The sequence below is a fragment of the Chelon labrosus genome (genome assembly GCF_963514085.1).
Source record: "Chelon labrosus genome assembly, contig: SCAFFOLD_39, whole genome shotgun sequence".
NCBI lineage: Eukaryota > Metazoa > Chordata > Actinopteri > Mugiliformes > Mugilidae > Chelon > Chelon labrosus.
The window spans coordinates 202566-219427 of NW_028181538.1; the positions used below are offsets into that span (position 1 = coordinate 202566).

At 48.2% G+C, this 16862-nt stretch overlaps 3 protein-coding genes across 3 annotated transcripts; 1 reads left to right on the plus strand and 2 right to left on the minus strand.

Annotated features, from left to right (window-relative positions):
• The first annotated feature begins 5818 nt into the window (after nt 1-5818).
• On the plus strand, nt 5819-8107 carry tmub1 (transmembrane and ubiquitin-like domain containing 1). Its single transcript, XM_084575393.1, has 3 exons — nt 5819-5934; nt 6386-6877; nt 7007-8107. The coding sequence occupies exons 2-3, from the start codon at nt 6426-6428 to the stop codon at nt 7356-7358; spliced, it is 804 nt and encodes a 267-aa protein (XP_084431519.1). The 5' UTR covers nt 5819-5934; nt 6386-6425; the 3' UTR covers nt 7359-8107.
• Nucleotides 8108-8237: 130 nt separating this feature from the next.
• Nucleotides 8238-11756, minus strand: LOC311509941 (dynein axonemal heavy chain 17-like). The gene is made up of 10 exons (XM_084575392.1): nt 11730-11756; nt 11551-11656; nt 11362-11465; nt 11163-11282; nt 10949-11092; nt 10698-10871; nt 10377-10613; nt 8665-8834; nt 8393-8528; nt 8238-8326 (listed from the first exon to the last, which is right to left on the minus strand). The coding sequence occupies exons 1-10, from the start codon at nt 11748-11750 to the stop codon at nt 8321-8323; spliced, it is 1218 nt and encodes a 405-aa protein (XP_084431518.1). The 5' UTR covers nt 11751-11756; the 3' UTR covers nt 8238-8320.
• A 1774-nt stretch (nt 11757-13530) lies between these two features.
• LOC311509936 (dynein axonemal heavy chain 17-like) lies at nt 13531-16862 on the minus strand. Its single transcript, XM_084575387.1, has 2 exons — nt 16494-16862; nt 13531-14187 (listed from the first exon to the last, which is right to left on the minus strand). The coding sequence occupies exons 1-2, from the start codon at nt 16793-16795 to the stop codon at nt 13989-13991; spliced, it is 501 nt and encodes a 166-aa protein (XP_084431513.1). The 5' UTR covers nt 16796-16862; the 3' UTR covers nt 13531-13988.

The window sequence follows — 16862 nt, forward strand, 5'->3', positions numbered from 1 at the left end:
GTCTGGGTTAGGGTCAGGGTCTGGGTCTGGGTCTGGGTCAGGGTCTGGGTCAGGGTCAGGGTCTGGGTCTGGGTTAGGGTCAGGGTCAGGGTCTGGGTCTGGGTTAGGGTCAGGGTTAGGGTCAGGGTCAGGGTCTGGGTCAGGGTCTGGGTTAGGGTCAGGGTCTGGGTCTGGGTTAGGGTCAGGGTTAGCCTTCAGTGTCTCTGAACCGTCCAGCCTTACATGATTCATAATGAACGTCTCCCTCGTCCTGTAACACCTGTAACACCTGTAACACCTCTAGTCTCTGTCTCATTATCTGTTTTTCTCAGTGAATGTGTTTGTTCCAACTTTGTCAATAAAGATATAAAACTATGTGGTGAGTGTCTGCCCCCCCCCCCCCCCCGCTTCATTAATTATCAGTAATGAAGAAGAGTCCGGTACGAGAAGGAGACGGAGGAGACGGAGGAGTGTTAGAGGTTTACCTGCTGGAGGAGGAGGAGAACAGTTCCACATTTAATATTTTATTTTATTTATTTTCACCAAATAAAATTCCTTTTATGTACAAACACTTGGCAACAGATGGCTCTGATTGTGAAACAGTGGCGGAGAACAACCTGAAGGGGGCAGTAATGAACCAGAAGAAGAAGAAGAAGTATCGCGGGACTTCCGGTTAAGGAAGCACGAGGAGAGTGGCGGTTTGTTTGAATCTCCGAGAGATACTTTCGTTAATATTAAAGTTTGTCTGGCGGTTTGGCATAATCTGATTTGTGACTGGGTCTGAATAGAATAATGGAGGAGGATGAGGGGAATGAGGATTGGATGGAAGGTCTGGAGGATTGGAGGGGTCGGGGTTGTGGACGGGGTAGAGGGAGAGGAGGATTGAGCAATGCTAGGTCTGAGGGAGGGGGAAGGGACCGTCGAAGAGGAGTATTGAGGATGTACCCGATGCGGTAAGAGATGTGCGTAGGAAGGTAAGTCAGGAAGAGGATTTGAAAGTAGTTGTTAAATTTAAAGAGGGGCATGATATAGGCGAAATTGGTTTTGTTTTTTTTGACTAATGGATTGAAAAAGGCAGTAGGTGACATAGTTATGGCAAAGGTGTTAAGAGTTGGCAGACTACTAATTAGATGCAAGGATATTGAGCAAAGAGACAAGGCTATGAGAATACAATCGGTGTGTAAGAAAGAAGTGAGTGAAGTGCGACTCTTCGGAGGTATAAGAGCAAGAGGAGTGATATCGGGTATACCGATTGGGGAAAAATTGGATGATCTTAAAAAGAATATTAAGGGAGGAGCAGTAGTGGATATAAAAAGATTACAAGCAAAGCAGAATGGAGAAAAAGTAGATAGCACTTCCATACTTTTGGAATTCAAGGATGAAGTGTTGCCAGAGAAATTAATGGTGGGTTATTTGAGCTTCAGGGTGCGGGAGTATATCCCTCCTCCAATTTGATGCTATAGATGTCAAAGGTATGGTCATATAGCTAAAGTTTGCAAAGGGAAATTAAGGTGTGGGAAATGTGGAGGAGAGCATGAATATGGGGAATGTGGAGAGGGGGTTGAGAGGAAATGTTGTAACTGTGGTGGGGATCATACGGCTGCGTATGGGGGTTGTCCTGTAAGTAAAAAGGCAGTTGTGGTGCAGCAGGTACGGACTACACAAAACATTACATATGCTGAAGCTGTAAAGGTTGTCAATAAGGAGAGGAAAGAGACACATGAGATACCGGTAACACAAGATAATGAAGCTGAAAGCAGAAGGCCTGAGGAGGATGTGATAAACTCAGAGAAGCTGATTCTGTTTATAGCGTATGTGGTTAATTGTGCTGATCAAGCTAAAACAAAAACTGAGAAAATAAAAATTATTGTTAAAGCTGCTGCAAAATTCTTGAATATGGAGAATTTATCATGGGAAAAGATACAAGCTAATCTCATACAGGGTGAAACAAGTGATCCAATATCAACACCTGTAACAACTTATTGATTTTACAGTGGAATGCAAGAAGTCTTATAGCAAATGGGCAAGAATTAAAAGGTTTTATTAACAATTTAGAGATAAAACCAGATGTAATTTGCATTCAGGAGACATGGCTTAAACAATCATTAGATTTTGTTATAAAGGGGTACATAAGTGTTAGAAGGGATAGAGTGGAGGGAAATGGTGGCGGGTGTGCTACATTTGTTAAAAGAGGGATTCAGTTCAGAGAGGTTAAGAAGGGTAGGGATTTGGAATATATTGTAATAGAAATATGGACAAATAGGGGTAGTATGGGTCATCAGTTTTTACAATCCATGCAAACAATTAGAAGTTGAGCATCTGGATGAAATGTGGGAGAACTTAAATGGGAAAGGTATTTGGTGTGGCGATTTTAATGCTCACAGTACTCTTTGGGGGGATAGGGATGATTCAAATGGAAATGTGATTGAGGAATATTTAGGTGAGAAGGGGTGAATATGCTTGAATGATGGATCAGGTACGAGAATAGATGTAGCAAGGGGGTATGAATCAGCTATAGATCTGACTTTAGCTACAAAGGCAGTAGCTGACAAGTGCAACTGGGAGATATTGAGGGAAAGTACCATAGGCAGTGACCATTTTCCAATTGCTATTGGTGTAGGAGTGGAGCTGGTAAGAGAGCATGTAATGAGTGAAGGCAGGTGGATGTTAGAAAAGGCTGACTGGGAAAAATTTAGAGAAGTTAGTGAATTGATTGGGTGTAAATAAGGATCAAAGTATTGAGAATTTATGTAGGGAAATCAGCAGCAGCCTGGTAGATGCAGCAGAAGCAGGTATTCCAAAAACTAAAACTAAAAATGTCAATAGAATTGTACCATGGTGGTCTAAGGAATGTAGCGAGTGTATTAAGAATAGGAATAGATGATTTAGAATTTTAAAAAGGACACACAGTTTTCAAAGTATGATTGAATACAAGAGATTGCAAGCAATTGTGAGACAAACAATAAAGAAGGCAAAGAAAGTTTACTGGGAAAGGTTTTGTGATTCTATTGGTAGGACCACGCCAATACAACAAGTGTGGGGAATGATAAAGAAAATGAGGGGTATTGGGAGAGAATATGAATATCCTGTGATGATGGATGATAACAGGAGTATTACTAATAGTAGAGACAAGGCTGAAGTTATAGCAAAAACATTAGTAAAGGTACATAGTGAAGAAAATTTAGATCAGGAAGAAAGGGAAGGAAGGGAAGTTACTTTAATAAGATATAGAGCAGAGTTGGGTAACAATATTGAGGAAGGTGGAGTGATGGATGTAATATTTACAATGAAGGAATTGAATTGTGCTTTGAAGAAAGTGGGTAAATCTACACCAGGAAAGGATAAGGTTTACTATGCTATGCTAGAGAATCTAACTGATAAAGGTAAGGAAGTTATATTGATTCTTTTTAACAAAATATGGGTGGAAGGGGTAATTCCATGTGCTTGGAATGAATCAATTATTATTCCTATTAGAAAGCCTGGTAAAGATGCTAAATTGCCTAGTAGTTATAGACCTATTGCACTTACATCCCAGTTGGGCAAAACCATGGAAAGAATGGTAAACGATAGATTGGTATTCTTACTAGAAACTAGAGGTGTGTTAAAGAATTACCAGAGTGGTTTTAGGAAAGGTAGGGGGACCATGGACCCAACTGTGCTGCTTGAAGATGCTATAAGAAAGGCTCAGGTAAACAAAGAAACTGTTTTAGCTATATTTTTTGATATAGAAAAAGCGTATGATATGATGTGGAAGGAGGGGCTTCTTATCAAATTATATCAGTTGGGAGTAAAGGGGAGAGTGTTTGCGTGGGTAAAGTCATTTTTATCTGAAAGAAGAATTAAAGTCAAAATAAATGGGGTACTGAGTGAGGAATATGAGGTAGACAATGGGACTCCTCAAGGCAGTATTATTAGTCCATTACTATTTTCATTAATGATAAATTACATATTTAACAATGTAGAAAGGTCTATTGGTGTGGCTTTATTTGCAGATGATGGAGCAATGTGGAAAAGGGGGAGGAATGTCCAGCACATTGCAAGTAAGATGCAACAAGCAGTGGATGTAGTACATAAATGGGCAATTGAGTGGGGATTCAGGATATCTGTTGAAAAAACAAAGATGATTTTCTTTACTAGGAGAAAAATAAGTCAGGAGTTAAAGATCCAAATATCAGATAAGGAATTGGAAAGAGTAGAGTGTTTTAAGTATCTTGGGATGTGGTTTGATAAAAGATTAACATGGGCAGTACATATTCAAAAGATGGTAGAGAAGTGTAAAAAGGTATTGAATGTAATGAGATGTATGCGTGGGGTAGAATGGGGTGCAAATAGGAGTGCTATGCAAACAATGTATGTTGGAATGATTAGGTCAGTTTTTGATTATGGATGTGTTGTATATGGGTCTGCTGCTAAGACTGTGTTAAATAAATTGGACAGAATACAGAGTCAAGCTTTAAGATTATGTTGTGGAGCTATGAGGACAACCCCAGTGGCAGCCATCCAAGTTGAGATGGGGGAGATGCCTCTAGATCTCAGAAGGGACCAGCTCAGTCTAGTGTACTGGACAAACCTTAAAGGTCATAGGATAGACCATATAAGTCAATCAACTCTGGTACAGTGTCAAGAGAGACAGAAAGGTACAAAGAGTAGTTTTGGGTGGATTATTAAACAGAAAGTAAATGAGATGGAAATAGCCTCATTAGATCTAAGTCCTACAGTAGTGTATTCAAGAGTTCCTTTATGGACTCTTGAAGATCTTTCAGTTGATCTTAGTCTATTGGAAGAAGCTAAGAATGAGGATATAGATAATTATGTGGTGCAGGGGTATTTAAGGGAGAGATATGGGGATAGAATTATATTGTACACAGATGGGTCCAAAAGGGATGCGGGAGTGGGAGTGGCTTTTGTTATTCCAAAGTTAAAAATAACATCACAAAATAGAATTAATCATAATTTAGCAGCATATACAGCAGAATTAATTGCTATTTTGATGGCACTTTCTTGGGCTAAGAGCAATAGGCCAAGAAGTTTAGTAATTGCTTCAGATTCCGCTTCAGCTCTGATAAGTATTCAAAACATAAATTCACAATCTAGACAAGACATTGTTCTAGAAATAGTCCAGATGGCAAACAAGATATTGAAAGCTGGAATAAATGTTGGTTTTGTATGGGTTCCTACTCATAAAGGAGTGACCGGGAATGAGTTAGCTGATAAGTATGCAAAAAAGGCAACAGAACTGGATCATATAAGTTTAAGTATTAAGTATAGTAAGGCTGAAGTTGAATCCATTATTAAGGGAAAGATAAAGGAGAAGTGGCAAGTCTTGTGGGATACTGGTCAGACAGGTAGGAAAATGTATAGTATTCAAAGAAGAGTGGGGGTGAGTAGAAGTACTTGCAGAAATACACAGGAAGAGAACATAATTTCACGAATGAGATTTGGGCACACAGGACTAAATAGTACATTATTTCTAGTGGGAAAACATGCTGATGGGAGATGTAGTGTATGTAACACTCAGGAAACCATAGAACATGTAATTGTAGAATGTACTAGATATGGTAAAGAGAGGCAACAGTTAAGCCATCAACTAGAAGAGGAAGAGACTCCTTTAATATTAAATGATATTTTACAAAAGAAATCTGGAGATGTATGTTTTAAGTTTCTTTTTTCTTTTCTTAGAAGAACTGGTCTAATAAAGATCATTTAAGCATAGGGACATATAGTATTCAGACCCACACTCCATTTCAGAAGGTGGCGGTAATGCAACCAGACGTTGTTTGCCAACTGCCATAAAACAAGAAGAAGAAGCAGAAGAAGAAGAAGTATCGCGTCAGCACCACAACACCACAGAAGAAGAGGAGGAGGAGCGGTAGCAGGAAGTGAAGAGCAGCAGACATTAGCCTGTTAGCTGTTAGCTGGCTGACGCTGTGTACTATGAAGCTTCTAAACTGAACCGTGAGTTTGATTCCTTCTTGTTTCTGACTTTAAACGTTTGTGTTTGTTCACCGAGCAGCAGCTACGTCCGCTGTTAGCATCAAGCTAAGCGTTAGCTAACTTCCTGTCCTGGCGCTTTCCCCGCAGCTAGCTCCGAGTTTAGACTGTTGATGTGGAGCTGGACACAAGTGGTCTGAGCCGGGGGGGGGCACATAACCCGGGTTAACCGCTGCTAGCCCGGGACCCGGGTTCACCACTACTAACCTGTGCTAACTTCTGATAACCCGGGCTAACAGCTGCTAACAGCTGGGTCAGGTGAGCTGTCGCTCCACCTGTATGTGTCAGTAAACACAGGTGAGGTCTCAGGTGAATGGTCAGTCTCAGTCTCAGCAGGTTAGTAGCAGGAGGGGGCGTTACCCTGAGCCACGTTGTTCCAGTCAGACTGCTGCTAAGCCCCGCCCCCTGTGTGCAGGTGTGTGACCCGTGCTGACCTGTGTGAGCTGCAGTGGGCGATGGCTCTGATCGAAGGAGTTGGAGATGAGGTGACGGTGCTGTTCGGCTCGCTGCTGCTGCTGATGGTGCTGCTGCTCGCCTGGATCTCCACCCGCACCTCCGAACCCCCAGAGCACCTGTTCACCTCCTCCACAGGCTCCGCCCCCTCACAGAGGACCAGCCCCACCAACCAGGACTCTTCCTTTTCCTCTGCCCCTCCATCATCAGCTTCTTCTTCAGACTCCACCTCCGTGAATGACAGCTCTGTGACGGGGGCCCCGCCCACAACCACGTCCACCCAGGAGCAGGAGGGGGAGGGGGGGACGGGGGAGGAGGGAGGGACAGATGGGGTGAGGAACCGAGGAGAGACGTTGTCGTCTCAGAGGAACATGGTGGTCCGACTGAAGTTCCTCAACGACACAGAGAGAACAGCTCAGGTCAAACCCCAGGACACCATCGGCTACATCAAACGGTAACACACAGTAGTACACACAGTAGTACACACAGTAGTACACACAGTAGTACACACAGTGGTACACACCCCCTGGCATTGAACCCGTGTGTGTTCTGACCCGACCCGTTCTGTCTCCTCCTCCTCCAGGACCTACTTCGCGGGCCAGGAGCAGCAGGTCCGGTTGATCTATCAGGGTCAGCTGCTGCAGGACGATGCTCAGACTCTGGCGTCTCTGAACCTGGCCCATAACTGCGTCCTGCACTGTCACATCTCTCAGCACGCCAGGCGGGGGGCGGGGGGCGGGCCGCGGCCTGCCGACCAGGTGCAGGTGGCGCTGAACGTGGGCAGCCTGATGGTGCCGCTGCTGGTCCTGATGCTGTCGGTGCTGTGGTACTGTCAGATCCAGTACCGCCAGTTCTTCACGGCGCCGGCCACCGCCTCGCTGGTCGGAGTCACCATCCTCCTCAGCCTGGTGGCCTTTGGGGTCTACCGCCGCTAGCTGCTCTCTGATTGGCCGCTGTAGACGAAGGACGCTGACCATAGTTCATGTTTGTTTCTGTTGCTATGGAGACGCTGAGTATAAACAAGGACTTCAATGATGAATTTTAGGACACGTGTCTCTGTAGGTTTCTCATCATCGTGCCTCTTTGAGTTTCTACCTGTCTGTCTACCTGCCTGTCTGTCTGTCTGTCTACCTGTCTGTCTACCTGTCTGTCTGTCTGTCTGTCTACCTGTCTGTCTGTCTGTCTGTCTGTCTGTCTACCTGTCTGTCTACCTGTCTGTCTGTCTGTCTGTCTGTCTGTCTGTCTGTCTCTCTGTCTGTCTGTCTGTCTGTCTACCTGTCTGTCTGTCTGTCTGTCTACCTGTCTACCTGTCTGTCTGTCTGTCTACCTGTCTGTCTGTCTGTCTGTCTGTCTGTCTGTCTGTCTGTCTACCTGTCTGTCTGTCTGTCTACCTGTCTGTCTACCTGTCTGTCTACCTGTCTGTCTGTCTACCTGTCTGTCTACCTGTCTGTCTGTCTGTCTGTCTGTCTACCTGTCTGTCTGTCTGTCTGTCTGTCTACCTGTCTGTCTGTCTGTCTACCTGTCTGTCTACCTGTCTGTCTGTCTACCTGTCTGTCTACCTGTCTGTCTACCTGTCTGTCTGTCTGTCTGTCTGTCTACCTGTCTGTCTGTCTGTCTACCTGTTGAATGAAAGTCATGTCTGAATTTCAGCTTTTGAAGAAAACTGATTAAATCATTTATTTATCTCGTTGTTTCTTCTTGTCTCTGAACATCAGACTCTTGAACATGTGACACAAATAGAGACGTTTCCATAGCAACTAAAGACATCAGTCATGGAGACAGTCATCTGGTATCATGTATTATTTTAATTTGAAGTCTGACGCTGCAGGAACAGGAAGTAAAATCAGCTGCTGTTAATAACTAGAAGACTCTGGGTCCTCTGAAGACGTCTCCTCCGTCAACACTGGAAGACACACAGACAACAGCTGATCAGTCCTGTTTCAGAGTGATGTCAGAGTGATGTCACTACCTGTAGCTGAGCAGCCAGGTGTTCAGGAAGCTCCACAGATGCAGCTTCTAGCAGAAGGATGGTTTGAGTCAGAGGGAACCTGGAGGAAGACGACGACTTTTCATCGTCCACATCACGCTGGGTCACCTGCTGCAGACTGAGCACATGTACACATGTTCTAAACGGGTTCTAAACGGGTTCTAACTCTGTAGAATCGTCCGATTTCTGAATGGACCCTGGTCCATCAGATCAGTAGAGGCAGCTATGGATGAACTGGACTCAGGTGAGTTTACCTGTCGCTCACTGAGGTCAGCAGGTACTCGGTGTACATGTGTTTCCAGTCGTAGATGATTGACAGCACGGCGTCTCTGAAGGGTCGCAGGTCGACCTGCAGCCAGCCGCGCAGAATGATGACATCATCCAGGTGAGTCACATCAGTGCTGAGTCTGTGGAGTGACTCAATCTGGATCAGAACCAGAGAGAAACTGGTGTCACCAATGGGACAGGTGAGGACAGGTGAGGATGAGTAAAGACAGGTGAAGACTGATGAGGACAGGTGAGGATGAGTAAAGACAGGTGAGAACAGGTGAGGATGAGTAAGGACAGGTGAGGACAGATGAGGACAGGTGACGATGAGTAAGGACAGGTGAGGACAGGTGAGGATGAGTAAGGACAGGTGAGGATGAGTAAAGACAGGTGAGGACAGATGAGGATGAGTAAAGACAGGTGAGGACAGGTGAGGATGAGTGAGGACAGGTGAGGACAGGTGAGGATGAGTAAAGACAGGTGAAGACAGATGAGGACAGGTGAGGACAGGTGAGGATGAGTAAAGACAGGTGAGGACAGATGAGGATGAGTAAGGACAGGTGAGGACAGATGAGGACAGGTGACGATGAGTAAGGACAGGTGAGGACAGGTGAGGATGAGTAAAGACAGGTGAGGACAGGTGAGGATGAGTAAAGACAGATGAGGACAGATGAGGATGAGTAAAGACAGGTGAGGACAGATGAGGATGAGTAAAGACAGATGAGGACAGGTGAGGACAGGTGAGGATGAGTAAAGACAGGTGAGGACAGGTGAGGATGAGTAAAGACAGGTGAGGACAGATGAGGACAGGTGAGGACAGGTGAGGATGAGTAAAGACAGGTGAGGACAGATGAGGATGAGTAAAGACAGGTGAGGACAGGTGAGGATGAGTGAGGACAGGTGAGGACAGGTGAGGATGAGTAAAGACAGGTGAAGACAGATGAGGACAGGTGAGGATGAGTAAAGACAGGTGAGGACAGATGAGGATGAGTAAGGACAGGTGAGGACAGATGAGGACAGGTGACGATGAGTAAGGACAGGTGAGGACAGGTGAGGATGAGTAAAGACAGGTGAGGACAGGTGAGGATGAGTAAAGACAGATGAGGACAGATGAGGATGAGTAAAGACAGGTGAGGACAGATGAGGATGAGTAAAGACAGGTGAGGACAGATGAGGACAGGTGAGGATGAGTAAAGACAGGTGAGGACAGGTGAGGATGAGTGAGGACAGATGAGGACAGGTGAGGATGAGTAAAGACAGGTGAGGACAGGTGAGGATGAGTAAAGACAGGTGAGGACAGGTGAGGATGAGTAAGGACAGGTGAGGATGAGTAAGGACAGGTGAGGACAGGTGAAGAAGGGTGAGGACTAGGGGTTGTACCGACAAGCCGGCTTCACTTCTGTACCGTGACTCTTTAAGTGTCAGACGAGTCACTGATCATGTGACCATAACAACATGGCCGCCTCCTAGATGACAGGTGAGGAGCCACGATGAAGCCCATACAACCGTGTCAGGTAGGACAATATGTGTTCAGGTCATTACTTTCTACTGTGATGTCATCGACTAGTCCACGTTGACTTTCACCACATATTAGTCAACTTTAAAAAATCTGAAGTCGTTCAACCCCTAGTGAGGACAGGTGAAGACAGGTAAGGACAGATAAGGACATGTATGGAGAAATGGGGACAGAGTGTCTCACCTCTCTCTGGAAGTCCTTCAGGGTGGGTGGGGTCTCCTCAGGCTCCAGCTCCTCAGGTCCCAGCTGTCTGCTGTAGGACAGGAACTCTTGAAACACTGCCGTCCTGTCGCTCTGCCACAGGTGAGAGTACCTGTCCAGCCCCGCCCTTAGATGCTCCGCCTCCTCCTCCGCCTTCAGAAGATGATGAATCACTTCCTGCTCCAATGCACAGAGCTCTGGATTCTGCTGAAGGGACACCTGAGAGACAGATGAGAGACATACAGACAGGTGAGAGACGGGTTCAAGAAGCCTCAGTGGCTCAGAGTATGATGTCATGGTCACCTGGTAGTTGCCATGGCAACTGACGGAGATCCTGGGCGGGAGACTGGCTGCGGCGTAAATGTCACTAATGACGGACTTCAGGAAGTCTGACAGGCCGCCGCCCACCGACGGCTCAAACACACTTCCTGTTTCCTGCAGATGAAGACTGACTGCCAACAACGGAGCGCTGCAGCTCTACAGGGACACAGACAGAGACAGACAGGTAGTACACAGGTGTGTGTACAGGGGTGTGTCTGTACAGGTGTGTGTACCTGTGGGTTCATGTGGTCAGACAGGAAGTGCAGTTCTCTGAGCAGCAACCGATACAGTCCGTCCTGGACCTCACCATCGATGTAGTCCACATATGAGCTCCACGTCTCAGAGGACACATCAGCTCTGTACAGACTCCAGTTCACCTGTGGACAAGTCAACAGAGACACGTCAGAGACAGAGACATCACACATCACCAGGTGATTCCTTTCCTACCTGTGTTAACCTGAGCAGCTCCTGTCCTTCGTCTCTGATGCGGTTGCAGGTCTCTTCTGTAGCTCCGCCCTCTAACAAGGAATCAGCTGAGAGCTGCAGCAGGTGAAGCTCCGCCCACCCCTGCATACACAGAATCACACCTGAGCACAGACAGACGGAGTCCAGACAGACGGAGCTCAGACTGACGGAGGGAACTCACCTGGATGAGGTCCATCATGGCGGCCATGTTGGCTCTAGCCTCTCTCACTGTGGAGTGGATGATCAACACTGTGTGTGTCTGCTGCTGCACCAGCTGTTGAACACCTGTACACAGCAGAACACCTGCAGCTTCAGAACCTGACCTTTGACCCTGGCCCCTGACCCGCCCCCAAGGAGTCCTCTGTGTCACCTTCACAGCTCCAGGTGTTCCCCTGGAGTTGGGACAGAATCTGGTTCAGCTGCTGAAGCTGCTCCCGGATGAGAGGCAGCTCTACCTGTAGGGCGTCTGTCACCACCTGAAGGAGGAGCACAGTCCGAACCTCAAACCTCGCTTGGACCACCCTCACCTGGACTAGTGGCAGGACGTACCTGGTTGTAGCAGGACACCATGTGACTCAGGTCGAGGTAGATCTTTCTGACGTCCTCTCTGCTGCTGAAGAGTTGAGCAGCATGGGGGCGGAGATCCACGTCTCTCTCCCTGCTCACGTACCTGAGCCCCCTCAGCGCCGCCTCCACCTGGAGACATGAGTCCAGGTGAGTCTCAGAGTTTCACCCGTCATCTACAATAAGGCCTGACCTTCATGACCCCTGGACGTGTCTCACCTTCAGGCTACAGCTGACCTCCAGTGGGCCGAGCTCCGTGACTTGGATCAGAGGATGTTTCAGGATGAAGCCACAGTCCGAGTCCAGCTGAGAACTCCAGTTTGACCTGATGTTGTCCATGAAGTCCTGCAGGATGTCCCCCATCTGCTGGAACCTCTGCAGAACCAGCTGGGCCTCAGGTGAGTCCGAACACCTGAACACGGCACAGAGATTTGTATTACAGGTTCCAGGATTCTGGTCAGATGTTATGAGTGCAGGTCTCACAGGTGTTGGACCGTCCGGTAGCTCTTCAGAGCTTCTTCAGCTCTCAGGTGGAACTGCTGAGTCCAGCTGAGCCGAGCTGCAGCCGTAGGACAGAACCTGCCAAAGGTTTTGGACTTGTCTCTGTGGTTGTGGAACAGCAGTTCGGTCTGATCCAGCTCCTTCAGGACCAGCATCACCAGCCGGGTCAGCTGAGGGTGCAGCTGATCCCGGACCTGAGGTCGGTCCAGGACAAACCCAAACATCTTCATCAGCTGGAACACAGATCAGACCGGATCAAACCAGACTGGGTCTAACCAGACCAGACTGGATCAAACCAGACTGGGTATAACCAGACCAGACTGGATCAAACCAGACCAGTTACCCTCAGAGTGACAGTGGCAGGCCGGTACCTTGGCTCCAGATGTGGGCCCGCTGCAGGCATCCAGGGCCCGGCTGAGGACCGACACCAGCCGAGTCTCTATGTGGGACACCTGACACTGGAACTGGTCCAGGTGCAGCTGGAAGCTCTGAGGGAGGAGTCACAGCTCAGACAAGACAACCTCACATCACCTGACTGTCACCTGCTAGACTCACCTGGTCGTCCGGGTCGGTTGAGTCACAGCTGCAATCAGACAGGAGCTTCACATGAACCAGGAAGTCCTGATACACCTCCTGGACCACATCAGTCCACATCCTGCCATCGACACTGGACAGAACCGTCTGGTCCAGCTGCTCCAACTGGAGGGTGACACAGAACACCTCCTGGAGGAAGGGTGAGGAAGGGTGAGGAGAGGGTGAGGAGTGGGTGATGCTGTACCTGGACAACAGGTTAGAACCAGACTCTTGTGGAATCGGTACCTGGATGCTGTGCAGACGTCTGAGGAAGTTGTCCAGGTGGAAGAAGACCAGGTGTGAAGGGAAGTCCCAGCTGGCTGAGCCCTGCGGAGACACATCAGACCAGCCATGGGACTACAGTTCCCAGAATCCCCTGCAGTTCTCAGACTCAGTTACCTGCTTGAGGCTCTGGTCCAGCAGAGTCTGGTTCTGAGTGTAGACCTCTTTCAGGGTCTGCAGAGTCCATATCACCAGTCTGATGTTATCCAGAACCAGACAGGGCTCTGACACCAAACCACGCATCACTTCCTGTCCCCGCAGGAACTTCCTGCTCTGCAGAAGAAGACAGATTCTGGTTCATGTCTTTAAACCCTAGGATAGACCAGAACCAGGACCAGGAAGAGGTACCATTTGGATGAAGAGGTTGCAGATCTCCTGGAGAAGAACCACCATCCTACAGGGACTGCAGTAGAACTCAGACCGGACCCACAACAGCCGCACCTCCTCCATCACTGCAGCTATGTGGTCCTTCAGCTGTCAATCACACAGTTTAGTCACACCTGTCCAAGACTAGGACATGTCTCTATGTCGCCATGTCTCCATGTCTCCAGGTTAAACACTACCTGCTGGAACTCCACTTGCTGCACCTCCTCCAGCTTCACCTGGACTGGACGCAGGTTCATGGTCACGTCCTCGGCCTCCTGCAGAGCTGAGAGGACAAAGGACAGGTGTGTTTGTGACTGCAGGTGTCTCTGTGCCCTACATGTCCACGACATACCTTCCTGAACGTCTCTGTAGATGTCTCTCAGAGTGGACCAGTAGACGCTGTCTGCTCTCTGGACGATGGATGCCACCAGCTGAGCTCTGGGACTCATCAGCTGACAACAACAACAACAAACAGGTGTCCTTTAACAACAGGAAGTCTCCTGTCACCATGACGATCTGGAGTCAGTAGGTCACCTGCTGTTGGATGAACTCCAGGTTCTTCAGTCGGTTCCACCAGAAGTTAAACTCCTCTGAAGGAAGCGGCTTCAGTCCATCCAGAACTGGTCTGGACCAGTCCTGCTGTAGGAACTCTGACACTAGCTCCGCCCACTCCACGATGGAGCCGTCACAGGCGTGGACGAGCTTCGAGTCTGACCACTTGCTGTCAGGACAGAAGAAGAAGAAGAAGCTTAGTGTGGGACTTCCTCTCAGGACATCAGATCATGACACACCTGTACACACACCTGTACACACACCTGTACACACGCCAGTACACACGCCAGTACACACGCCAGTACACACGCCTGTACACACGCCTGTACACACACCTGTAGACACACCTGTAGACACGCCTATACACACACCTGTACACACGCCTGTACACACGCCTGTACACACGCCTGTACACACACCTGTAGACACGCCTGTTCACAAACCTGTACACACACCTGTAGACACACCTGTAGACACACCTGTACACACACCTGTAGACACACCTGTACACACGCCTGTACACACACCTGTACACACGCCTGTACACACACCTGTAGACACACCTATACATACACCTGTACACACGCCTGTACACACACCTGTAGACACACCTGTACACACGCCTGTACACACACCTGTACACACGCCTGTAGACACGCCTGTACACACACCTGTAGACACACCTGTAGACACACCTATACACACGCCTGTACACACACCTGTACACACACCTGTACACACGCCTGTACACACACCTGTACACACACCTGTACACACGCCTGTACACACACCTATACATACACCTGTACACACGCCTGTAGACACACCTGTAGACACACTTGTACACACGCCTGTACACACACCTGTAGACACACCTATACACCTATACATACACCTGTACACACGCCTGTACACACACCTGTACACACGCCTGTAGACACACCTATACACCTATACATACACCTGTACACACGCCTGTACACACACCTGTACACACGCCTGTACACACACCTGTAGACACACCTATACACACACCTGTACACACACCTGTAGACACACCTGTACACACGCCTGTAGACACACCTATACACCTATACATACACCTGTACACACACCTGTACACACACCTGTACACACGCCTGTACACACACCTGTAGACACACCTATACACCTATACATACACCTGTACACACGCCTGTACACACACCTGTACACACACCTGTAGACACACCTATACACCTATACATACACCTGTACACACGCCTGTACACACACCTGTACACACGCCTGTACACACACCTGTAGACACACCTATACACACACCTGTACACACACCTGTAGACACACCTGTACACACGCCTGTACACACACCTGTACACACACCTGTACACACGCCTGTACACACACCTGTAGACACACCTATACACACACCTATACATACACCTATACACACACCTGTAGACACACCTGTACACACGCCTATACACACACCTGTACACACACCTGTACACACGTCTTTACACACACCTGTACACACGCCTCCACACACACCTGTACACACGCCTGTACACATGCCTGTACACACGCCTGTACACACACCTGTAGACACGCCTATACACACAACTGTACACACGCCTGTACACACACCTGTACACACACCTGTACACACGCCTGTACACACACCTGTACACACACCTGTAGACACACCTGTACACACGCCTGTACACACACCTGTAGACACACCTATACACACGCCTGTACACACACCTGTACACACACCTGTACATACACCTGTACACACGCCTATACATACACCTGAACACACGCCTGTAGACACACCTGTAGACACACCTGTACACACGCCTGTACACACACCTGTAGACACACCTATACACCTATACATACACCTATACATATACCTGTACACACGCCTGTACACACACCTGTACACACGCCTGTACACACGCCTGTACACACACCTGTAGACACACCTATACACACACCGATACATACACCTGTACACACGCCTGTACACACGCCTGTACACACACCTGTACACACACCTGTACACACACCTGTACACACGCCTGTACACACACCTGTACACACACCTGTACACACGCCTATACACACACCTCTACACACACCTGTACACACGTCTTTACACACACCTGTACACACGCCTCCACACACACCTGTACACACACCTGTACACACACCTGTACACACACTTGCACACACACCCTTGCTGATCAATGAGTCTTCAGAAAGTGTATCCCAGAATGCATTTCACCTGAGCCAGCAGTGAATTTTGATGGACATATCTGGCACTGTAACCATGGTGACAGTAACAGCTGATCAGCTCATTACAGAACAATAATAACCGATTGATAAAATATAAGTTCAACAGACCAATGACAGCCAGTGGTGAAATGCATGCTGGGAGTTGTGGTTCAGTGCTGATAAGTGTCCTACTGTTCTCTCCCGTCCACATGAAGACCGTCGTCATGGTGACCACGGCTACTGTCATCTTGGTAACTGCTGTGTAGAGGGCCGTCGTCACGGTGACCTTCCTGGCTGAGAGTGTCAGGTTGAGGTAGAAAGGTGCGTCCCTCTACCTGAGCCTTCATCACCTGAGCCTCGTTCCTCTGCCTCTTCATGAACCTCATGGCCTCCTCAGCTACACCTGGAGCCCAGCAGCTGCTCGTCTCTGGGTCGCTGAGCAACACACACGTCACCTGAGCAGGTGAGCAGGTGAGCAGGTTAGCGTTAACCATAGCATGCCAGCACTTCAGCTACACCTGGAGCCCAGCGGCTGCTTGTCTCTGGGTCGCTGAGCAACAC

Coding starts and splice junctions, on each gene's coding strand:
- LOC311509941 (XM_084575392.1), bottom strand. CDS start 11,750: ATGGTGTCCTGCTACAACCAG. Junction 11,657..11,729: donor TGGTGTCCTGCTACAACCAG/GTACGTCCTGCC, acceptor CTCCTCCTTCAG/GTGGTGACAGACGCCCTACA. Junction 11,093..11,162: donor AGCTGCTCAGGTTAACACAG/GTAGGAAAGGAA, acceptor ACTTGTCCACAG/GTGAACTGGAGTCTGTACAG.
- tmub1 (XM_084575393.1), top strand. CDS start 6,426: ATGGCTCTGATCGAAGGAGTTGGAGATGAGGTGACGGTGCTGTTCGGC. Junction 6,878..7,006: donor ACCATCGGCTACATCAAACG/GTAACACACAGT, acceptor CTCCTCCTCCAG/GACCTACTTCGCGGGCCAGG.
- LOC311509936 (XM_084575387.1), bottom strand. CDS start 16,795: ATGGTTAACGCTAACCTGCTCACCTGCTCACCTGCTCAGGTGACGTGT. Junction 14,188..16,493: donor CATGTGGACGGGAGAGAACA/GTAGGACACTTA, acceptor CTGTCCTGACAG/CAAGTGGTCAGACTCGAAGC.